We start from the raw sequence: 26,388 nt of genomic DNA on the forward strand, positions 1-26,388 counted from the left end.
AAAGCTTCGCATCATCTGCAAACAAATTTATGTTGCTACTCAAACCCTCTTGTACATCATTAATATACACTTGTAACATAAATCATGCTAGCAACGAACCCTGTGGTATGCCAATAGTAACTGTGCTCCAAGTTGATGGGACATCTCTTATTGTCCTCTTTTCCCTTTCAGTTAAGTAGTCTGTCATCAGTTTTAGATATTTCCCTGCATTCCTCCAATGTGTTCTATTTTCCATAGGAGTCTTCTATGTAGTACTCTGTCAAAAGCCTTTTTAATATCTAAATACACTGTGTCAATCCATCCATCTCTCCCTTGTACTTCATATTTTACTCTTGTATAAAAGCTTAGTAAATTTGTTATGCATGATCTTCCTTTCCTAATACCAAATTGGGAGTTATTTACTATTTCATTTTTCACCAGATATTCTAACCATTTTTCTTTAATTACAATTTCACAGAGCTTTCCCACAACACTAGTCAGTGACACTGATCTATAATTTAGGGGCTCTGTCTTTTTTCTTTCTTTGCATATCAGGACTATATTTGCTGTTTTTCATTCCCTTGGTACCTTCCCTTACATTACAGAGCTGTTGATTATATCCCAAATTGGTTCCACCAGTTGTTCTCTACATTCTCTGTCTATCCTGATGCTCCATCTGACCCCACAGCCTTTCTTACATCTACCTTTTATAGTAATCTGCTAATTTTCTGTTTATACACCCCAATGTATCTTAATCCTTCCTGTGTCACCTGATTGTTTGGTTCTATGAAATCTCTCTCTTCATTAAATACTAATTTAAAGCTTTCATTCATAAGTTCACTCATTTCTTTTGTTGTTTCATATATACTATTTCCCTTAATTAACTTAGTGATGGTCTGTCTCTCTGTCATTTTCCATTTATATACTTATAAAAAGCTTGGATTCCTCTTCACATCTCTTCACTGCATCCTTTTCAAAATTTCTCTCCTCCTCCCTTCTTATTCTAATAAATTTGTTTTATGTCTCTTTATATTGCTTCCTATTTACTTCATTTTTTCCAAGCTGCATCCTTACACTTTTTATTTAGCTTTTGCACATATAGCATTATACCACATGTGTTTGCTCTCTTTTACTCTGTATTTGGGAACATATCTCTTTACACCCTCATTATACTTGTCTAGGAATATTTCATACTTCTCTTAGACTATCTTGCCTTACATGATTTTCTTCCAATCAATACTACCAAAGCAATTTCTTAATCCTTCAAAATTTGTCTTGGCATGATTTAGTCTTTTTTGTTTGTATCCCTCATTACATTTCAAAATTTCCTAATCCTTTAATTCAATTTCTAATGTAACTTATCTTCGAGAGGGAGAGGGAAGGAGGAGAGAGAGAGAGAGAGAGAGATGGGAACAGTCTATGCCATTGGGTAATTTTAGACACAAGGTGGGATGCATGTAGCTTATCTTTAGTGATTGGTGGAGACAAGGATGGTGGGAGGAGCACTAGGATTTCAAGGACAGCATATGGCGTGTGTAGTTGGTATCCAACACACTATACGGGACAACTGAACTGAAGAAAGCTCAGAAAAGAAATATGACGTCTACGTAGGCGTCACCGTATTTGCTACTGGGGCTTCATGACGCCTACATAGGTGTCACCGTATTGAAGGGATTAACAGTGATTTTAGCTTTGGGAAAATCCAGAAATCACAGGGAGCTATAATCTGGGCTGCAGGGGCCTGAATGAGCTGGGTGATGGAATATTTTGCCAGAAATCCCTGCATGACACGTCTACAGCTGTGGTCTATTGGAGATTGGATTCTTCATCATGATAATGCACCTGCTCATTCTTTCCATGTTGTATCAGGATTTTTGGTAGAACAGTCTATCACCCAGCTCATTCAGCCCTCTACAGCCCAGATCTAGCTCTCTGTGATTTCTGGATTTTCCCAAAGTTAAAATTAACATTAAAAGAAAGGAAATTTCAGTCCTTAGATGAAATTAAGAAGAATGCAATGAGCCAACTGATGAAGATTCCAAAAGAGGACTTTGCGAAATGTTTTGAAACATGGAAGGAATGGTGGAAGAAGTGTGTGAGGTCCGGAGGAGACTACTTTGAAGAAGAATAGGGCACCATTGTCCTAGGTTAGAAACATTTCTTGAATTTGTAAATGGCTGGGTACTTTCTGGACTGGACATACCTTGTATATACCAAGTCTTTATATATCCTCTATTTCTTTCTGATGACTCTGTTCTTCGTCTTTGAACTAGTGATATAATTTCATTAACCATCTCTTTCTCCTCCTTCTTCCTCACAATTTTTTTGTCCATATATCCCCATGACTCTTCTCCTTGTGTGGTCCAGTTTTCCCAGCATATCTCTTTGCAGTTGAAGTCACCCATGAGTGTTGTCCACCGTATCTCTCACTAATTCTTCCTTTTCTTTGATGACTTGTATGACTGTATCTTGTTTTCTCTCATTTGTTGCTTAACTACTTCAGCAAAGTTCACATTTCTTCATCTTGTTCTTTTTTCCAGACCATCATCCACTCCTCTTGTTTTGTTTCACTTATGCCCTTTCCTGTTTCCACATTGGTGTCTAGCTTTTGCTCGAGTCCCTTTAGTGCTATTTCATAGTTTGCACATTTACCCTTAAGGGAGCTGTTTTCCCTTTTGATTTCATCCAGAGTTTTCTGCATATCATTGTTCATTGTAACCATGCTCTCTGACTTTTCACATCTCTCTCTGCTCTAGATTTTCCATGATCAGCTGATCCTGTTAAAAAATCCTAGCAACCTTGTCCATCAAAACTTTCTAAGTTCTCCATCCATTGAGATAATCTTTATCATGTTGGCTCTTTCCTCCCTAAATCAGGAGAATTCCCTCTCTTTACTCCAATCTCCTAGCTGCCTTAATCCTAGAGGCATTTCAATAATTTCATACCTTTGCCCTTTTAGTCAGGTTCCTTTGTTTATGTATTTTCATCACCTTCCATACCTCTTCTTGGCCTCAACACAACTAAATTCAATGTAACTTGGAGACAGTATCACTATCCCAGGCTTGCTGAACTTCATGGTCAGGTCTTAGCAATGTATCCTTGCCAGATCTATTATCTTTTGTTTCTGTTTTGAATGGTGCCTTGCGTGTGTGTGTGTGTATTTACCTGTTTGTATTTTACAGGAAAAGAGCTATGCTCGTGCTGTCCTGTCACCATACCTATAGTCATCTAGTTTAGTCTTAAAGTCATGAATATTTCTTGCCTGAACCACTGTTTAATCCAAATTGTTCCATATTTTTATGCTTCTGTTTGGAAAACTATATTTCTTAATGTCTCTTCTACACAGTCTTTTTCAATTACATACTGTGTCCCCTTGCATTTCTTGGGTCCCACACCAATAGATCTTCTTTTTCAGCTGTGTCTATCCCCTTCTATACCCTGTATATAGCAATTAGGTCTCTTTCCCTTCTCTGTTGCAGTGTTGGAGGTTTTAATTTCTTTAATCTGTCCTCATGCGTTGGGTCTCTCAAACTTGGAGTCATTTTAGTTACAGCTCTTTGAATCCTTTCTATCTTTCTTATATCTTTCTTATTATGTGGTGACCATATAAGGGCAACATGTTCTAGTGTAGGTCAAATCATGTACAGGCAACCCTCGTTTAACGAAGGTTCACAACAAAATTTCGCTACAACGAAGGTTTCATTTTACTACCATCTGCTCCTTTAACAAACACCGAACTCGCTTTAATGAAGTTTTATCCAGGTAATTTTTTTCCAAATTTGAAAGCCCCACCGTATCATGCAAGCTGACAGGCTTTTGAATACATCAGGAGCTGCTGGTACTAAGGCCTGCCTCAGGAGAAATCCTGAGACACCTGTAGAATAAAGATCAAGATCAAGCCTCTCTCGTGGACAACACAGGCGCTACCGATACAAAGGCCTGACTCAGAAGAAATTCTGCGTCACCTGTAGCATCAAAATCACACGCACCACTTACTCCCCAGTCAAAACATAAAAGTGTCACCAGCAGCTCATCTTCCCTAGTTCAACTTACCACCAAAACGCCCTGCAATGTGGCCAAACATTCCTAAGAAGACCAGGATGTGTCTTACTCTCGAAGTGAAGCTGGGTATTATTCACAGACACGAGAGAGGCCAGAAAATTAATAACATTGCTGGCCACCATCTTGACTCCATTTACTGTCTACTATTTTCAAGTCAGCAGACTCTATTAAGAAGGCTGGTGAGACCGTATCTTCCTTGAAAGCTAAAAGAACCACCTGAACTCGTGACTTTACAATGGATAAAATGGAAAACCTTGTGGAAATGTGGTAAATAAGTTTTGTATGCGGTACCATGTTGCGCACTTTGTTTACATTCCACAAGTTGCCGGTTAGTGTCTTTCCCGTTTCACTCTCCCTCCCTTCATAAAGTTAAGATCACCAACATTATAAAGTTACGTACATACATACATTAGTGTACATTATAATGGCTTAAATTAAACTACCTAAATGTTTAACTTCATAATTTTTACTTTCATTAAACCTTTTACTGTACTATGATGCACTCTCGCTTTGCTTACTTTCAATGGAAGTTCAAATCAGGGGTTAAACTTGTTATAATCGGTTCGCTTAACAAAGTTTCGCTTAACGAAGCGTCTTTTTTAGGAATGTAACCCCCTTCGTTAAAGGGGGTTGCCTGTACAGTGGAGACTCAATACTCAAACGTCTAAATAGTCAAACTTTTCAATACTCGAACGCAAAAGTTCTATTTAATACTTAAAAAAATACCTGATAGTCGAACACACGTGGTTGTAATCAAAGGCTCCCTGGCCTCTCCCTCCCCTCCTCCACCAGTTGTGCTGCCACAGTCATCAGAATAACATTCTTGTGCATTCTGTCTGTAGTTATTAATTTATAAACTTACATTAACACCAAAAGCTTATTAGTGGTGAAAATATCTGGTAATCGAATGGCCACACATATGGTCGTATACAAAGCTCTATCCTCTCCCTTTTCACCTCTGCCATTGTCCCGTTCTGGTACCATTATTACCGGTAATACTGGTATTCCGGTATACCAGATATCGGTACGCATCCTTAGTCTTGCTGCAATCTTGAGAAAAACAACATTCTTTTGCATTCTCAGTTGTTTTTCATTTAGAAACTTATGATGGCACCAAAGAAGCTTATTAGTGGTGAAAACAAGGAATCTAGTGAGAGTGCAAGTGTTAGTGAGCCATAGCCTTCCACTAGTGGGTTCATGAGAATCACACCTGTAGAAAAGTTACAAAGATATTTTAATGGATAGTGTGACTGGTCCTCCGACAACCTCCCTCCTCCTCCCCTCCCCTTCTATGTTATCCATCACCAGCCTTCACTTACGGTATGTACAAATCAAAATTATATAAAAATCCCACTGAAATTTTTATAAAGTTTAGGTTTTGCTAAGATTAGAACGAATTACCTGATTTATAGCTATTGATAGTCAACCATTTTGATTCTTGAACAGCTTTTTGGAACAAATCAAGTTCAAGTATTGAGTCTACTGTATGCTATTCATTTTTTCATCATCTTTTCATCTAAATAGGTAACTTGTATGTTTTTCCAACTATGTTGTTTATATTTTTTTCTGGTGATTAATTGTCATTTATTGTAATACCCAGGTCTTTCTCTCCTCTTTTGTTTTCTGAATTTCTGCTGCTCCCATAGTGTAAGATCTTGTATGTCTTCTATTGCTTTTCCCTAGTTCCATCACTTTGCACTTTTTAGAATTTAATTCCACTGCCCATTTCTTGCTCCACATATGTATCTTATTAAAATCCTTTTGTACCATTTCACAATCCATGCCATTTTCCACTCATTTCAGTAACTTTGCATCATCTGCAAATAAACCTATATATATAACTGTACACCTCATCAATCATATCATTGATATACACTGTGAACATAACAGGGGCCAGAACCATTCCCTGTGGAACTCCACTCATAACTCTGTGCCATTTTGATTCCCCACCTTTCATCACTGTTCTCATTTCTGTCTTTTAAGAAGTCTGTTATCCAGTCCAGTACTTTTCCCTGTCAACCACCTTTGTTTTTAATTTTTTCCATAGCAATCTTTGATGTGGTACTTCAAAAGTTTTTTTTTTTTTTTTTTTTTTTTTTTTTTTTTCCTTCCCAGATAGACACAGTCTGCCCATCCATCCATCTCCTGAATTATATATATTGCTCTACTGTAGAAACTTAATAAGTTTGTAACACAAGATATTCTAGATCTGAAACCAAATATTCCTGTTATCTCATCTAGTTGTTGCATCCATCCGTCTAACTATTTTTTCAGCTATTTTCACAACCACACTTGTTAGGGACACTGGTCTGTAGTTCAATGGTTCTTCTTTTTTTTTTTTTTTTTTTTTTTTACCTCCCATAGAACTTGGTACAATGTTTGCCCTTTTCCAGTCTAGAGGGACTTTTCCTTCTTTAAAAAAAATATACTATGATGTTATGTAATATCTCTGCCAGCTGGTCATGACGTTCCCTCATATTTCAATTTGACACCCCATCTGGTCCTAGAGCCTTATTGACATCCAAGGTTTTCATAATCTTCCTGATTTCCTCAACTTTTACATGGATCTTCCTCATTTCCTTGTCCCTGAGACCTGTTTGTGTTCCTTCAAACTTTTTTTTTTTTTTTTTTTTTTTTTTTTTTTTTCTCTTTTTGGGTGAATACTTATTTCTGCCTGCAATCTTGCATCCTTGTATGTGACATGATTAACTTTTAATCTATCTATTTTTTTTTTTTTTTTCCATTAATAAAGAGCTTTGGCTCATTTCTGCATTTGTCAGCTATATCTTTTCTCATAATACCTTATTGTTTGGATGTATTCATTTCTTACTACCTTAAATTCTTCCCAATTATTAATTCATGCTGCTTCCTTTTTCACTTTTGCTAATTTACATCTTATGCTGTAACAGCCTTCCTTTCTTTCCCCCTCACTGATTCTAATTTGGTAACATATCTTTTAATCACCTCATTATAAATATTCATAGATATATCCCACTTCCCTTGTACTTTGCTTGCTGTATTTAGTTGATTCCACTCAGCTCTTGCAAAGTATTCATTTAACTTTCCAAAATCTGCCTTCCCATAATTATATCTTCCATTTTTGTGAAATTTGTTCTTAATTACTGCTAAGCTGCTGTCTAGGCTGAATTCAATTAACAGATAGTCACTTTTCCCTTGAGGGCACTAATAATCTATTTCTTCAATGATGTCAATCTCTTTTGTAAACAATAGGTCGAGCCTCGATGCTTCCTCATTTCCTCCAACTCTTGTAGTTTCCCTAATCCACTGTGTTATAGTGTTAATCATTATAAAGTTTAGTAGTGTATATTCCCATGACTCTTCTCCTTGTGTGGTCCAGGTTTCCCAGCATATCTCTTTGCAGTTGAAGTCACCCAGTGTTACATTCCTGTTTTCTTGCAATATTTTTCAAAAAGCAATTACAGGCAACCCCCGTGTAACGAAGGTTCACACAACAAAATTTTGCTACAAAGAAGGTTTCATTTTACTACCATCTGCTCATTTAACGAATACCAAACTCGCTTTAACGAAGTTTTATCCAGGTAATTTTTTCCAAGTTTGAAAGCCCCGCCGTATCACGCAAGCCGACAAGCGTTTGAATACACTAGCAGCTGCAAATACTAAGGCCTGCCTCAGGAGAAATCCTGGGACACCTGTAGAATCAAGATCAAGATCAAGCCTCTCGTGGACAACACGCACCACTCACTCCCATAACAGCGTCAGCAGCAGCTCGTCTTCACTCGCTCAACTTCCCACCAAAACTCCTTGCAATGTGGCCTAGCATTCCTAAGAAGACCAGGAAGTCTCTTACTCTCGAAGTGAAGCTGGATATTATTCACAGACACGAGAGGCGAGAAAACTATAGCATCGCTGGCCACCATCTTGACTCCATCTACTGTCTCTACTATTTTCAAGTCAGCAGACTATTAAGAAGGCTAGTGAGACTGTATCTTCCTTGCAAGCTAAAAGAACCACCTGAACTCGTGACTCTACAATGGATAAAATGGAAAGCCTTGTGGAAATGTGGTACATAAGTTTTGTATGCGGTACCATGATGCGCCCTTTGTTTACATTCCACAGGTTGCCGGGTAGTGTCTTTCCCGTTTCACTCTCCCTCCTTTCATAAATTTAAGATCATCAACATTATAAAGCTACGTACATACATACATTAGTGTACATTATAATGACCTAAATTAAATTTAACTGCCTAAATGTTAAACTTCATAATTTTTACTTTCATTAAACCTTTCACTGTACTATGATGCACTCGCGCTTTGCTTACTCTCAGTGGAAGTTCAAGTCAGGGGTTAAACTTGTTATAATCGGTTCGCTTAACGAAATTTCGCTTAATGAAGTGTTTTTCAGGAACTTAGCCCTTTTGTTAAACGGGGTTGCCTGTACCCTTATTGTGTGTGTGTGTGTGTGTGTGTGTGTGTGTGTGTGTGTGTGTATTTATCTAGTTGTATTGTACAGGGTTCGAGCGGGGCTCATAGTGTCCTATTTCCATATATCCAGTTATCAAATTTTTCCTTAAAGTTATGCACATTTTGTGCTGTAACAACTTCATTATCCAATGCATTTAATTTTTCCATCGTTCTGTGTGGAAAACTGTATTTTCCAATATCCTTCACACACTGCCTCATCCTGATCTTCTTTTCATGTTCTCTTGTCCTTCCATCGTCTTCTGTCAACAGCACTAGCTCTTCATTGTCTATCTTTTCAATGCCATTGACTATGTTGTACATTGTTATTAGGTCCCCACGTTCTCTTCTATCTTGTAAGGTTGGCAGTCCCATTTCCTTCAGTCATTCTTCATATGCTAGGTCCTTTAATTCCGACACAATCTTTATAGCAGTCTTCTGTATCCTTTCCAATTTTCTTACATCCTTTTTAGAGCTCAGAGACAATACCACTGCTGCATATTCCAGCCTTGGATATATCATGCTTGTGATGATTTTTTTCATCAAATCTTTGTCCTTGTATTGAAATGCCACTCTTATATTAGTCAACATTTTATTGTCCTGATGTGGTTGAAGAAGAAACACTGGGGGCCTTTCCCTGTGTTTATTTGTAAGATACAAAAAGCGTACTGAAGGCTTGGTAGCTTGGTAGCGAGTAGATGTGAGGAGTTGCCAGCGGCTAGAGTGAGACTTGTAGTCGGTAGCGAGCAGAATGAGGCTTGTAGCAAGCGTGAGGATGTAGAATTACAGTCTAGTTAACTGGAGTCTGACTGTAGACTGTAGATTGTAGAGGTAGACTGGGTGTGCAGGACAGGATAACCAGTCAGACAAAGAAGAGAAGTGGATTGCCAGGCGGAACGTGAGTCTATCCCTGAAGCTATGTTGGGACGACTGGCGTGGCGTCGGGTTTCTGCGTAACAATACCCAGCCACAGCACATCACATTACTCCGCATTAACAAGTAGTCTGTCTATCATATTATATGATAGTCCAAATATCTTGCTCATGTGTTTATCAGGGTGCAGATTTTCTTGTATGATCATACTCTAAGATCTTTTTCCTCTTTAACCTGTCCGCTGTGGACGACGACACGGTGTCGTTGGTAAAAAAATTCCGAAGACTGCGGACAACGCACGTTATGCATCGGCAAATAAAAATATTCGTAGAATATTCCCAATGCATTACCGAGCTCTCAAATTTTGACAGAGTCATTCCTGAAGACTGCCCGTGCTTTATGTCCATGACCTTGGACATTTTACAGTAATTCACAACACAATACTCCTTTGTTTCACAACTTTGTTTCACAACACACAAGACTCATTTCACTCATCTGTTTCACTGTGCTCATGTCACTCATCTGTGACAACACATCCCTTATCTACCTTACTATATACGCTATCGCTCATATTATTCTGAGAGAGAGAGAGAGAGAGAGAGAGAGAGTATTACTGTCATGTGGTCATTTATCTTCTTGTTTTTTATTATTTTTGCATTCGCATATAATCATTACGAAGATGCCTTGACAATTTGAGGTACTAAAACATTATATACATGCAGTAGACAAAGTAAAACATAAATGGTGACCAATATGACAACATCATCAGCTGGTATTTACCGCTCACAACAGTGGGCATAGAAAATGCCTGGCTCAGACACGTTTTGGCTTATAGTGCAAAACTTTACATATACAACAGGTACTTAGAACCCATTTTTCTTTGGTTTTGGACCACAAGGATTCCATTTCCGCAATAAAAAAATTGCTCAAACCCGCCGCACTGGTGGTACATGTTTTGAAAAATAGTGCCGCAGCGGATGGGTTAATCTTCATTATTTCTTCCTCTCCCATTCATACCGGTCTTCTTTTACTCTTTCCTAGTTCCATTGTGTGACATTTCTTGTTATTAAACTCCAATATCCTCTTCCTTCTCCACTCATAGATCTTGTTTATATCTTCCTGCAACAGCAGACAGTCCTCTCTGGTTTTGATAACTCTTAGCAGCTTTGCATCATCAGCAAATAAATTTATATAACTGTTTACCTCAATGTAAATGTCGTTTACATAAATCTGAAACATAATGGGGGCTAACACTGACCCGTGTGGCACTCCACTAGTTACTTTAACCCAAGATGAGTATGCATCTCTGATCACAGTTCTCATTTCCATATCCTTCAAATAATCTCTTGTCCATTCTAGCAAAGTTCCTTGCAGTCCTATGTTCTCTAGTTTCCAAAGTAGTCTTCCATGGAGGGACTTTATCAAAAGCCTTTTTAATATCCAGATATACTGTGTCCACCCATCCATCTCAGTTTTCAAGTCCTGCAATAACTCGAGTAGAAGCTCAATAAGTTTGATACACATGACATCCCTGTCCTGAACTCAAATTGTCTGTTTGATATGACTTGCTTCTCTTCTAGAAATTTAACCCATTTTTCTTTGATAATTATTTCACATAACTTCCTCAAGACACTTATAAGTGACACTGATGTGTAGTTTAGTGGTTCAGTGTCCTTTCTTCCTTTAAATATCGGAATTACGTTGGCTGTCTTCCATTCTAGTGGAACTTTGCCGTCATTTATTGAACTTGTAATTTTTTCCAAAATTGGATCCTGTAGTTGCTCTTTACATTCTTTTAACACCCAACCTGATACACCATCTGGCCCCATTGCTTTTCTGACATCCAACTTATCCAATAATCTTCCAATATCCTCTTTGTAATCTTTGGCAAACCCATGTCCTATCAGGTTCTGTAAAATCATCTGCATTGAATACCATTTTGAAGCTCTCATTCATTATTTCACACATTTCCTTCTCTGGTATGTCTCCCCTTCTTTAATTATTTTTTCAACTGTTTCCTTATTCTTTGTTTTGCCGTTTATAAACTTGTAGAAAAGTTTGGGTTGACTTTGCTTTTATTCAGTACGTCCTTCTCAAAGTTTCTTTCTTCCTCTCTCCTTACTCCTATATGTTCATTTCTGGCATCTTTGTACTGTCGTCTGTTATTCTCATTTCCCTGCTTTATGAGTTTCATCCATGCTTTATCGTTTGCTTTTTTTTTTTTTTTTTTTTTTTTTTTTTTTTTTGTATGCATCCATCATTGTATGAAGCTCTTCTCTCTCTCTCTCTCTCTCTCTCTCTCTCTCTCTCTCTCTCTCTCTCTCTCTCTCTCTCTCTCTCTCTCTCTCTCTCTCTCTCTCTCTCTCTCTCTCTCTCTCTCTAAACAGGTACAAACTTTTTTACTCCTTCATTATATTTCTGTGTATGTGTGCATGAGTGTGCATGTGTATGTGCATGCACCATGTGTGTAGTAGTACTTATTTAGATAATACATTACACAGATGATATCAACTGTTAGTGGTAACAGGTGTGCAAAATGTGAAGAAAAAATACTCTAAATAAATAAATCCCTCTGGTAATTTGTGCTTTTGGATAACTTGGATTGGCCTTTCTCCTGATTTGTTCAACTCATGCGGGGGTTACTGTAGTAAGGTATTTGAGCGTAGGAGTAAAGGTGAAGACCTAAAATTGAAGAGCTTAAGGGAAGGAGGAAAGTATGTTAGAAAATATAAAAAGAAAGTGTTTAACCTATGTACTCCGCAATAAGATTCTGGTGGTCATACTTATAGTGTGCAATTTTTGGTATAGAAAAAAGATCCTCAAAAATCATCTTCATTGTTATAATATAAAAAATTGCATGGCAAAGTATGTTAAGATTGGGTAGAAAGAAGTCTAGGAATATATGAATTAAGAAAGAAGATGGATTTTTTGTGAGTAGTAGGGAGACAGTAGAAGGAATGTGGAAAGACATTTTGACCTTTTCATGAATGTAAAGACAATAAAGGAAGCAATAGCACATAGCATGCATATAGAGGTAGGTAGAGAATGAGTGGTTATCTAGAGAGGAATGAGTACACAGAAAACTGCAGAAATGCTGGAGTATAGTGGTGAAGTGGTTGTAGAGTGGATGTTTTATGGGATCTGGTATGGAGGCAAAGAGAAGTACCAGATGAGTGAAAGAAGACAGTTATTATACCTGCTTATAAAAATAAAGATTGTAGGAATGAGTGTTATAGTTACAAAGTGTATAGAATGTTGATTGAGAGATTGAAGACAGTGGCCGATGTAAAGGTCAACAAGGAAGGAGGAGGATTCATAAAGGAAGACTGTTGTGTGGATCAGATTTTTTGTACTTAAAATGATAGTAGAAAAGTAGATAGAAAAGAATGAAAATTTTCTGTCATATTCATGGATCTATAGGAAGCATAAGATAGAGAAGTTTTTAGGAAGTTACTTGGATTTATGGTATATAGTAGATTTATGCAGTAAGGAATTAAGGCATCTTTATAAGAGTATATGTGAGAATAGAGGAAGAGCTAAAGAGTTTCACTCTAGATGTAGGAGTGAGTTAGGAGTGTAATGTTAGAATTGTATTTTTATATTTTCATGTATGGCATTACTAAGGGAAATGAAAGCTCAAGTAGGAAATGTTGTAAGGTTGGAATAGAATGGAGTGAGATGGGCCATAGTATATCATGTTTGTAGATCACTTATGCAAGTGATGAAAATTATGGAGTGATGGAATGAGTAAAGAGGAAGACACTGAGATAATACGGGAATATTAGGATGAAAACTAAGTTTGTAGAAAAATGGTATGTGCTGGTAGGAGAGAAGGTAATTTAGAATGTGGAAGGCAATTTGGAAGGTGGAAGGCTAGAGTAAAGATAAACATGTGGTATTAGTAAAGGTTAAGTACTTTAACAAGAGAGAATGAAATATTTTGTAAAGCAGAGGTGGAGGCTTTGCTGTTATAGTTACTGTTTTTGCTGATAGCTAACCACCATAACTTTCATCACATCTCTTTATTGCGTACTCAAATTGAGTAAGCACAGAATGTCTATGAGGCACACATTGACATATCTCTTACTTTTCCCTCAGATTGCTGCAGAAGTGGCTGCTCCACTGGCTAAGACTGAAGAGATTGTGATGGTAGGTGGTGGAGATACAATGAGCAATGCCATCACCAAGATGTGTGGGGAGCTGCCACCTGCTGTTCATGCCCTCACAGGGGTTGATCTCACCAAGGTATGTCCTTCATACTGCTCTTGACAGTTTGCACATTCAGATTGTTGATTGCCTGATTAAGTAGAAACATATACGTGCATGTAATGTTTCATGAAAGTATGATGATTTATCCTAGTATATCACATTGATGCCTCACACACTCTTATAGTACATTTTTTCCCCCTTTCAAAACTGGAAATATCTGCATCTTTCACAAAGACTTTCATGAAAATCTCATGGCATTTTCAAGATGAAGTTATGCAGTAAGCATTATAAGGAACAACTAAAATTAGCCTCTTGTATAAGACATATATTGCTGTGAAGGCAATTATCAAAACAGTTTTGAGTAACACCAAATTATTGCATTGGACAAAATGCAAAGATGTGGGGATATTATCACTTACCTTTTTAGAAACAAACAATAAAGTGAATATAAGGGAAATACCAAATGATATGGAGGTAACGAACAGAACTTAGAGCTCAGTAAATGACTGGCTTGGTTGTTGTGTAGTGAAAAATGCCAAGCTAAGACAATGGAATGATTGCAGGATCTCTATTGCTTGTTACTTTGTTCAAGGGAGATGGGCATATGTCATTAAAATGATAGTGTAATAACAGTCAAGTTCATCCTTACTAGGCAGAATGCTTTTCAAGAGAATTATCCAGATCATGCCATGAATTGTCTTCTTGGTCTTTATTTATTTATTTATTATTTATTTATTTTTTTATTTATTTATTTATTTATTTTTTATTTATTTATTTATTTTATTTTATTTATTTATTTATTTATTTATTTATTATTTTTTTTTTTTTTTTGTAAAAAGGGGAAGGAAGACTATAAAATATCCTAAAATCTGAAATTAAAATTTCATGCATGGTAGTTTTACTAACTATTTATCACCTGTAGTCTGATGGCCTCAGCCTTTGCTGGCATTCACAAGTTGACTCCAAACTAAATGTATAAAACTCAAAGTTGAAGGTAAGATTTAATTTTCTCGTAGGAGCTAAAGTGAAAGCTGTTGTCTAATTATGCAATACTAATTCTTTTATATTGTATTTGATTGATTTAGTTTCTTGATTATTATGATTTATGATAAAAAATAACTATAAAGAAGATTGAGAAATAAAAGTTATACCATATGCAGTGGGTGAACAGACAGTGTTTTGTTGAGTGATGGCTTTACATTGTCTGCTCTCCCACTGCATATAGTATAACTTTTACTCCCCTGTCATGTTTTTTAGTTATTTTTTTATCTTTGTGCTTTTGTATTTATATGTTTTATATTTAATTTATGATTATTAATTAACTATAATTACTGATCACCTAATATCTTTAGCGAATTAATATTATCGGTGAAATACGTCTTGTGTTAAGAAGGCCTGCATGGCCTTCACATTATTTTTTACCTAATACTTTATTCACTCTGAAAAACCTCCTGAAAGGGGTAACCACATCAGGAAAACATTCCCTTTTCCCTTTTCAAACACTCCTGTCTTTCTGAACGAAGCTTTCTCTCTCTTATACTAGCACTTTTTCATCTTCCAAATTGCTTTTCCTTTCCTCGTATGACCTTTTATTTCACTCACACGTTTTCTTTACAAAATCTTCATAGTTCATCCTCTTAATTTGAATGAACAATTTTTTTTTATTTTTCCTTCTCCATGGAATTCAATTTTGCATCCTTCACTTAATTTGCATAGGTATACTGCATCACTCTTATAATATATGAGAGCACTTGAAAACATGTTTTCAAATGCTCTGTTCCATTCTCAAATTTCTGATGCACACATGAGTCAGTTTTGACAGTTTACCTAAACCTCTTTTATCTATGGACACATTTTATTTTTATTATCCTTGAAAGTGATCGTTTAACATCCCTTTCACAGCTCTCTCTCATATTTCTTAATTAATCTCACCACTTTTACATAACACTGTCTTCATATATTTCAACTCTCTCATCTCCTCCATCCTCTCCCATAAATGCCTCACAATTTATCTATACTGGCACACATATATCTACTTCCTCTCTCCAAAAACCATGGGCTATTCTGCATACTGTTCATAAACAGTTTTAGCTAGCCATTGTAGCTCACAGAATTTATAAGAGTCAAATCTTTTTATTGTCTTAAGTTGTCAGTCACCTCTCAATCCCTCTCTGCTGCTAGAACACACACACTTACAGTTTTCTCAACTTTGAATTTATGGAATGAAATAGATTCTTGACATTATTTTCTTGATTTCAAATTGTTTTGACTTCATATCATTACTTTGGGGATAGTTAGATAGTGTATTCAATCAAAAGAAACATGATATTATGATAAGATTACAGCTGACAGCCCAACATGTGCAGGCTGTACAAGGCAAGGTTGTTTGTGTTTAGGAAAACTTATTACAGCATATTGCTCTTGGCAGTTATTTACAATAATAGTTTATTGCCTAATGGAAGGACATTATTTACTCCTAGTTACTGAAATTTATAGTTATATTTATAAAAAAAAAACAGCTGGGGATTGTGTTATGATATGTACGGTTATATTATCATGATGTTGACAAACTTCTGACTCTAAGAAGTGCCACTAAAACAGCGTGGACCCTGTTATATCATTTATTATCACTAACAGTATTTTATGGAAAGTTGGAAAAGTTTATAATAGATTTATGAATGAAATGTGCTATTTTGTTTCGCTATTATCAAGGGACTTGGCTATGATGGTTTGTAGAATACCAGCCCATGACTTCATTTTTCTTCAAGTTTCTATCTCTTATACACAACACTATATGCTTAATTTGTTACTTTCTGAAAATTTTCTTTGTTCTCTATGTCACACTATCATTGGCAAATAAATGTTGCCACCGCTCGTCCCACTCAGTTCAGTCTCAGAGATGAAGAAAGAAAATAGAATAGAGACAATAACTTATAAAGAAAGAAAAATATTTTCATGAAAATTGATGCACTCCTAATATATGTTTTGATGAAGAAATCCATTCATTACATCAAGAATAATCAAAACAGCTTGCCAAGACAAGGACAAGGCTTGTGTAGAGAAACTTATTCCCATCCAAACCTTTGGTAGTACCAAGGGTGCAAAAGACAATGTCTCTATTGCAGCCAACACAAGCAACAATTTTATTAATCTCAACTCCTTACTGCTTTAGGACAATGATGCAAGTCCTTTCCATCTTGCTTATGGTGACCCCAAATATTTTTGTCCTGTCACTGAAAAATGGTTAATATTTTTACTATATAGGCCAACAGTCTCTCCCTGTGGTCAGTCACAAAACTGTAATCACTGTGGGTGGCAGAATGGTGGTGGTTCATTCCCTTCCCTATGATCAGTTGGTGTAAATGATGCGGGGGCCAGCATCCTGCATGTTAGCAGTAACCAGACTATACATTGGAACATGCAAATGATTTGGTGGTGCCATAACATTGTATTAATTATTGATAGTATAGCATGCAAATGCCACTTCTTTTTATTGCCTGCAAATTTAAGTATGTATAACTCAGCAGCCCACGTAACACGTTTTTCAGTGTAACGTATCTTCCAAAAGAATGACCTCACCCATGTATACACATACGCATCGATCACTTCCTTTTCTATTTTTAGGAAAAGTCCATTTTTACCACTACTTGATCCTTTGCTTAACTGAAAGAAAAGCCACATTTGTCAGGAAAACTAAGAAAATGTTGGTGTTGACTTAACCTCTTATTTACAGGTGCTAGGGAAGGTGCCAGGGGCCACAGTCACTCAGCCCACCTCTGCCCCACGAGTGGCAGCACGTTAAATACGGTATTACTCAAAGAACATTTTCGTGGCAAATGGCTTTCCTTAGACAAATATTGTTCCTTTCACTGCGAGCAGGTTGATAAAAATACAAGCGACTCACACCCCAGTTATGAATTCCCCAAAACTACTGCAGTGCAATTATTATAAATGCTATGAATATCTTGTGTATATGTATATATATATATATATATATATATATAGTGGAATCTTGGTTACCGAATGTCTCCTGTTTTGGGCAAATGAGTTTTTAAACAAAATTTTGGGCTGATAATTGCTTTAATTGCTGTATCATTTGATATTAAAACAAAGCTACTGATTTAAGATATTAAAAGGTCAAACAAAAGCAGCCATTTATTACTAACTTACAGCTTTCTGTAAATATTTCATTTTATTTATTATTTTTTTATTTTTTTTATTTTATTTTATTTTTTTTTATTTTTAGGAGACAGTGTAAGACAGCAATTCAATCTTTGAAATACTTAAATTAAATGTAACCCCATTGAAGAACCCCAATGTACACAAACAGTTTGCAGCGCTCAGGAGTAATCCCTTACTCACCTGTGGCTCTCTCAATGACAAACAACACCATCACTTTTTTTTTCACAAGTGCTTTTCCAAGCAGCAAAATGTTTAAGTGTTATGATCACCTTCATTTTGATGGTAAGTGGATTACCCCTCTTAATGTCACTCAGGGTTCTCTCACTACAGTAGATTGGTGACAAAAAGAGTACCTACACAGTCTGAACAGTACTTGCTGATGAGTTCTCTGTCACTAAGTTCATTCAGTACATCCTTTCTAGATCATTTCAGAGCTGGATATGTGAAGCAAACATCGCAGCAGTGGGAGTGTCCGTCATAAGCCACTAAGACAGGGTGGACAGGTGTCAAGGAATAGATTAATCCTTTTTACATTGATTCCCATGGGGGAAATAACTTCAGTTTTTTAACATTTTATATTTTGAACAACATTCAGGAACTAATTGAATTTGAGAACCAAGGTTCCACTGTGTGTGTGTGTGTGTGTGTGTGTGTGTGTGTGTGTGTGTGTGTGTGTGTGTGTATACCATATATGCCAGATTATAAGACACAAGCTATCAAAATCATTCTCATTAAGTAGTTAGTAATTCCTCTTGCCTGACAAGGAGTAAAAGTAAAAGAAGAAAAAAAAGAAAAAGTTTGCAAACTAGCTTTTTGTTTTTTCCGCGGGGAATAGGGAGTTATGTCACCAGGGAGGCACGCACGTGCAAATCGACTCACTTTCTAGTTGCCACAATGGAAGTACACATTGACATTTCTCTGTCTTACTGTGTGTTGTACAGCCACACCAAGGAAAAAAGTCTCTACATCCAATAATGTCCAATAAATAAGTCGAGCTTGGAGCAAAAACTGAAAAAAAAAAAAAAAAAAAAAATATATATATATATATATATATATATATATATATATATATATATATATATATATATATACACACACAGTAAGGTCCCGAGTTACGTCAGAGTTACGTTCCTGAAACATGACGTAAGTCGATTTTGTACGTAACTCGAGTTTTTGTACTTTCAAAGCATATTATCGAGTTTTCAACCAATCATTTTTTATGGTTATTCAGGTAAGTAAAAGGTTATATTGTTATATTGGTATATTATTTACAACTATGTAGGAATATGAAACACAAGCTTGTTTTTGTTGTTGATTAGGACCGCAAACGCGAAGTACTGATGACGAGGTCGCTGTGCGACTGATACAGGATAACCTAGATGGGCCCTGGTGGCCCTTTGTTATCCTATTATTTATGTTATGTTATGTTATGACTGCATGTTGCCAGAGGGGTGGACGCCTGAGGCCGCCAAGAGGGTAGGCAGGTCGAATGTTGTGACGCCCAGGGTGGACAGCTGGGAGCGTAGTGCAGTGCGGTGGGAGTAGAAGCGTGGGCAGCGGAGCAGGAAATGCAATAGGAAAGGGCAATAGGGATCAGCAGACAGGCGCAGACGGTGCAAGTGAGCTGCAAGTGTCGTGTGGCCCAGACGAAGGCTCCGGAGTTGTTATTGTTGTGATAGGTGCGAGAGCCTCAAGGTCGTCAACCTCCCGTTGTCATGGTAACGGGCTTCCCATTTTCTTCTTCACTCCCTCACACACAGCTGCTGCCTCCTTCTCATGTCTTTTAATTATGTCCACTTTTTCTTGTAGCGTAATGGTTTTCCTTTTCTTAGCATCACTGCTATCACTCAGGAGTTTTCTTTTTGGTGCCATTGAGCAAGATACTAAGATAGTCAGCAAACGCAGATGTAGGAACACTCTTGCCAGGGGCGACGGTGTGGTGGAACTGAGGCACGAGAGTGTTATTGTATTCAAGCGTGAGGTGGGCGGTGTGGCGGATAACCACTATAGTCCGACACAAATATGAAGGCCGCTGAGGGGGAAGACCTATCGGGAATTCCCCGGTTGCGGCGTCGCCAAACGTCGCAGCCCCAATTATAGGATTAACACTGAAGTGTGGAGAAACGCCCATCTCTCTCTCTCTCTCTCTCTCTCTCTCTCTCTCTCTCTCTCTCTCTCTCTCTCTCTCTCTCTCTCTCTCTCTCTCTGGTTACTACTTTCTCCTGTTTCTTATTACTATATAGTTCTCTCATGCACGTGTGTGTGTGTGTAATCCTGCTTGCGAGTCTTTCAACAGTTTACGTATTGGTTCTCCTGTGACGCGCATACACACACTCTCTCTCTCTCTCTCTAAAATAGACAAGTAGACATGCATCTCTTTTGTTGTTTTATTTTATTCTTTTTCCACACCACACCCAGAGTTAAGGTGCATTTTTTTTATAGAGGTTTTACCCTGTAAGCATAATCCTCTCTCAGCTATTTAATCAGACAGTTCTTCGTCAGAAGTGTCCTCCACATTGATAATAAAAGAATCCTCTAAGCAGAACTTGTTGACGCTGTAAATAATTAATTTCTCTTGACTATGAAGGTTGCGATGGCGAGTAGCGCGGACGAGATATTCACCTTCCATCCTAAGCGACAGGGAGGAGAGGAGTGACTCGATTTGACCTGGGGATTATCAGCGGTCAGGGAGGTTGACCTCACCCATGTCCAACCTTGAAAAGTAGCAACGCTGGAGAGCAGTGGTGCTACATTTTGTGGTATCTATACAAAATCATTGTCTTCATTACACTAAAACAATATTCAAAGCTCTCTATACATCCTTATTAGAAATTTAGAGGAATACACTTTTATGACGGTTCATTAAGATGTAAGTTAATAATGAAATCGAAACATGTGCTACGATGCTTGGCGACGCCGCAGCCGGGAATCCCCGTTAGGTCTCCCCCCCTCAGTGGCCTTCATATTTGAGTCGGACTATAGTGACGCCTGGCGGCCAACAATAACAATAAACACCGCGCTTTACGATTTATAAATTTTCAATTTTTTAAATCTTAAATTGCCTTATAGTGGACTGACGTAAGTGCGAGTTTGATGTAACTCAAGACCGACGTAACCCGGGACCTTACTGTATATATATATATATATATATATATATATATATATATATATATATATATATATATATATATATATATATATATATATATATATATATATATATATATATATATATATATATATATATATATATATATATATATATATATATGTGTATATATATATATATATATATATATATATATATATATATATATATATATATATATATATATATATATATATATATATATATATATATATATATGGCCCAGCAGTGAAAAGTGGTTCAGTTGTTTGTTTACATTTTTCTGGGACTGAGATGCTTCAAGGCAGAATTTCCAAGTAGCAACTGGCCTATATGAGCTACTCTGTTGTTTATGAGTGGTCAAAGCTGTTTGAAGAGTTTCTCATAGAGAGCAATAAAGGCCAAAAATAGTAACAAAAAAATAACAACGACTTGCCGGGGGTGAAGGAGCCGCCATATTTATTTACAGTTGACAAACGCAATGAAGGCGGTAGCGAGCTTGTGTGTGACGATGAGCGGCAACAAAAGTTGACAGTCTTAATTAAGTTGACGGAAAAGTGCTAGTGTGATGCTGCCTTCACTGTTGTGTGTACATCCCACCAACCCTTGTACTTCTTATGAACCATTTTTTTTTTTTTCCAGATTATACATTTAATGTGCTTTTATTCATTGTTTTCTTACCCATTTGGGTTTATGCAATATACAGTATATATATATATATATATATATATATATATATATATATATATATATATATATATATATATATATATATATATATATATACATACATACATACATACATATACAGGCAACCCCTGCTTAACGAAAGGATTACGTTCTTAAAAAAACCTTTGTTAAGCGAAATTTTGTTAAGCAGATCAATTATAATAAGTTTAACCCCTGACTTGAACTTCCATTGAGAGTAAACAAAGCGAGAGTGCATCATAGTACAGTGAAAGGTTTAATGAAAGTAAAAATTATGAAGTTAAACATTTAGGCAGTTTAATTTCAGTCATTATAATGTACACTAATGTATGTATGTAAGTACGTAACTTTATAATGTTAATGATCTTAAATTTATGAAGGGAGGGAGAATGAATCGGGAAAGACACTAACCAGCAAGGCTTTCCATTTTATCCATTGTAGAGTCACGAGTTCAGGTGGTTCTTTTAGCTTGCAAGGAAGATACGGTCTCACCAGCCTTCTTAATAGAGTTTGCTGACTTGAAAATAGTAGAGACAGTAGATGGAGTCAAGATGGTGGCGAGCAATGGTTTTAGTTTTCTTGCCTCTCTCGTGTCTATGAATGATATACAGGCAACCTCCGTTTAACGAAGGTTCACAAACCGAGATTTGGCTACAACGAAGGTTTCATTTTACTACCATCTACTCGTTTAACGAACACCAAACTCGCTTTAAGGAAGTTTTATCCAGGTAATTTTTTCCAAGTTTGAAAGCTCTGTTGTATCACGCAAGCCGACAAGCTTTTGAATACACCAGGAGCTGCAAATACTAAGGCCTGCCTCAGGAGAAATTCTGAGACATCTGTAGAATCAAAATCAAGATCAAGATCAAGCCTCGTGGACAACATGCACCACATAACGACGTCAGCAGCAGCTCGTCTTCACTCGCTCAACTTACCACCAAAACGCCCTGCAATGTGGCCTAGCGTTCCTAAGAAGACCAGGAAGTCTCTTACTCTCGAAGTGAAGCTGGATATTATTCACAGACACGAGAGGCGAGAAAACTATAGCATTGCTGGCCACCATCTTGACTCCATATACTGTCTCTACTATTTTCAAGTCAGCAGACTATTAAGAAGGCTGGTGAGACTGTATCTTCCTTGCAAGCTAAAAGAACCACCTGAACTCGTGACTCTACAATGGATAAAATGGAAAGCCTTGTGGAAATGTGGTACATAAGTTTTGTATGCGGTACAATGATGCACCCTTTGTTTACATTCCACAGGTTGCCAGTAAGTGTCTTTCCTGTTTCACTCTCCCTCCCATCATAAATTTAAGATCATCAACATTATAAAGTTACGTACATACATACATTAGTGTACATTATAATGACTTAAATTAAATTTAACTGCCTAAATGTTAAACTTCATCATTTTTACTTTCATTAAACCTTTCACTGTACTATGATGCAGTCTCGCTTTGCTTACTCTCAGTGGAAGTTCAAGTCAGGGGTTAAACTTGTTATAATTTTACTTTCATTAAACCTTTCACTGTATTATGATGCACTCTCGCTTTGTTTACTCTCAATGGAAGTTCAAGTCAGGGGTTAAACTTGTTATAATCGGTTCACTTAATGAAGTTTTGCTTAACCCTTTCCTTCCGGCGCTTAAACTATTTTCCTGTTTGCTATGACGGCTAAAAATAGTAAACCTAGAAATTGTCAGAAAACTGTTTGAATACTAATAATTATTTTCTCTTTGTTATTCTGAATACAATGATGTACTTTGTAGCTCGATGTGACCTCTGAAAGTTCAGTTTATGCCTTATCAAGGATTCCTCCTCCTCCCGCTGTGATCCATCTTCCAGAAACAGCCCGGAGAGCAATGACACCGCACACACACACACACACTCTCTCTCTCTCTCTCTCTCTCTCTCTCTCTCTCTCTCTCTCTCTCTCTCTCTCTCTCTCTCTCTCTCTCTCTCTCTCTCTCTCTCACACTTAAAAAGGCCTTTGATAAGGTACCACACCAGAGACTGATCTGGAAACTTGAAATGGTAGGAGGAGTGCATGGCAGTTTACTAAAATGGATGGAAGACTTTTGGTAGGAAGAGAAATGAGAACAATAATTAAGGACAGACCATCAGAATGGGGATTGGTGGAGAGTGGAGTTCCACAGGGATCAGTGTTGGCACCAGTAATGTTCGCAGTCTACATAAATGACATGGTGGATGGGGTGTCCAGTTATGTGAGCCTATTTGCAGACGATGCAAAATTGTTACGAAAAGTGAGATGTGACAAAGATTGCGAACTACTCCAGGAAGACTTGGACAGAATATGGAAATGGAGCTGTACATGGCAAATGGAGTTCAACACGACAAAATGCAAGAAAATAGAGTTTGGCAAGAGTGAAAGAAGAATCAGGAGTATGTACAAGATAGGAAATGAAGACATAAAACCAGTCATGAAGAAAAAGACCTTGGGGTGACAATTACCAATGACCTATCGCCAGAGAGACATATAAACAAAATAATTGGAGAAGTATTGAACTTATTGAGGAACATAAGAGTGGCGTTCGTATATCTAGATGAAGAAATGATGAAGAAAATAATTACTGCAATGATAAGACCGAGGCTTGAATATGCAACAATACAGTGGGCTCGAACTTAAAGAAACACATAAGGAAACTAGAGAAAGTACAGAGGGCTGCAACGAAAATGGTGCCTGACTTAAGAGATTTGACTTATGAAGACAGACTGAAAAGAATGCAACTTCCAACCCTGGAAAACAGAAGAAAGGGAGACCTGATAGCAATATACAGAGTGATGATTGGCATGGAAAAAATGGATAGGGAAGATCTGTGTATGTGGAATGGAAGAATGTCGAGAGGGCATGGGAAAAAACTAAAATGGCCACTTATAGGAGAGATGTGAAAAATATAGCTTCCCTCATAGAAGGGTGGAAGCATGGAATAGTTTAGGCGTGGAAGTGGTCAGCATAAGGAATATTCATGATTTTAAGAAAAAGCTGGACATTAATAGATATGGAGGCGGGACAACACGAGCATAGCTCTTTTCCGTATGTTACAATTAGGTAAATACAATTAGGTAAATACACACACACACACACACACACACACTCTCTCTCTCTCTCTCTCTCTCTCTCTCTCTCTCTCTCTCTCTCTCTCTCTCTCTCTCTCTCTCTCTCTCTCTCTCTCTCTCTCTAAATTAACATGAAAGAATGATAGGTAATATTTTTTTTTCACTTTCCGAGTCCTCACTAATGACTTCGCCTTCTTTAGTTTCTTCGTCTAAATATTCACGGTCACTGTCTTCAAACTCAGAAGCACTGCTAAATACATATGTTCTGTCCTGCTCCATGTTATGATCTGAGATCCTTCACTCTTATCAGGATGTCTCTTCGCACTTATCATGGTGCTTTCCACCCGGCGGGTCGCTGGGGTTGCCAAGTGTCGCCCGGAGAAAGGGAAAATAGCTTAGTTAGCGCTAAATTTCCAGAGCTATAGTGACAACACTACATGTAGAAACATGCCAGACACTTTCACTCACCACCTGACTCGAGAAACCGCACTTGGAGCTCAAAATTGAGGCGCGAAAATTCTTGATTATGGGTATGATCGACATCGCTACGGACGCATTGATGCAATCGTATATATATGATTGCCGGAAGGAAAGAGTTAACGAAGGTTTTTATAGGAACATAACCTCTTCATTAAGCAGGGTTGCCTTTATATATATATATATATATATATATATATATATATATATATATATATATATATATATATATATATATATATATATATATATATATATATATATATATATATATATATATATATATATATATATTATATTTATTTATTTATATATATATATATATATATATATATATATATATATATATATATATATATATATATATATATATATATATATATATAGGTAATGTACATGCATGTGTGTGGCTGCTGAATGAATTCCAAGGTACTGTGGCACTTAATGTTCATTACAGGATTAAATAGTTGTGTTTTATTCTCAGTATATTAGACGACCCTTTAATATGGGACCCTCAAAATTTGGAAAAAAAAACTTGTCTTATACTCCAGCATATATGGTGTGAATGTATGTATGTGTGTACATATGTACCGCATTTGGTGGCTCATAAGACGCATGAGCTCATAAGATGCACCCAGTTTTGACAAACATTGAAAAAAAAAAAAAAAAAAAAGGTAAATGAGCAGATTTAAGCTCTAAACATTTGAAGACTCACATGCATTTAGATCATTATTAGATTTTAATATTTTGCATTTAGAAACTTCGATCTATGCCAGTAGGCTACACACCACTCCTGCTGTGACTTGTGAGATGTAAACATGTACCTGGCATATGGTGTTGGTAGTGACTGTGAGAGAGTCAGAGACTACAGGGATAATGATCGTAATTTTTTTATCATCATCTTTTTACATGTATACAAGATAAGAATGTTAAAAAGATAGGTGCAATTTTAATTGTATGAAAGTGTATCTTACCTTAAGGAGTAATGGCATCAGACTGAAAAATGCAGTGAAGTTTGCCTGTGTCAAGATTAAGATCATCTACACTGATCGCGTTTGTTTTGGTTACTAGTAAGTATGACCTATTATATATTGTTTCCTTGAAAGAAAGATTTATTTTGTGGTGTAGGACCTATCATCACTTTGTTTAAATCTGCGGAGATGTCTGGGGGTTTGATTTTTGAGTCTCAGTTGCCACCAAATCACTGTTTCAATACTAAACCTTGGCCTCATAGGATGCAGGATCATTGCCTGAAA

The 26,388-nt window shown here is 36.8% G+C and overlaps 1 protein-coding gene across 1 annotated transcript in view; it reads left to right on the top strand.

Moving 5' to 3' along the window:
* The window catches only part of LOC123519767 (flotillin-2-like), a 99,663-nt gene that overhangs the window by 71,047 nt on the left and 2,228 nt on the right, over positions 1–26,388 (top strand). Inside the window, exon 11 of the mRNA XM_045281273.1 lies at positions 13,452–13,598. Within this exon, the coding sequence (XP_045137208.1) occupies positions 13,452–13,598 (147 nt within the window). The remainder of the gene's footprint in view (positions 1–13,451; positions 13,599–26,388) is intronic.

The sequence above is a fragment of the Portunus trituberculatus genome, chromosome 46 (assembly GCF_017591435.1).
Source record: "Portunus trituberculatus isolate SZX2019 chromosome 46, ASM1759143v1, whole genome shotgun sequence".
NCBI classification, from domain to species: Eukaryota; Metazoa; Arthropoda; class Malacostraca; order Decapoda; family Portunidae; genus Portunus; species Portunus trituberculatus.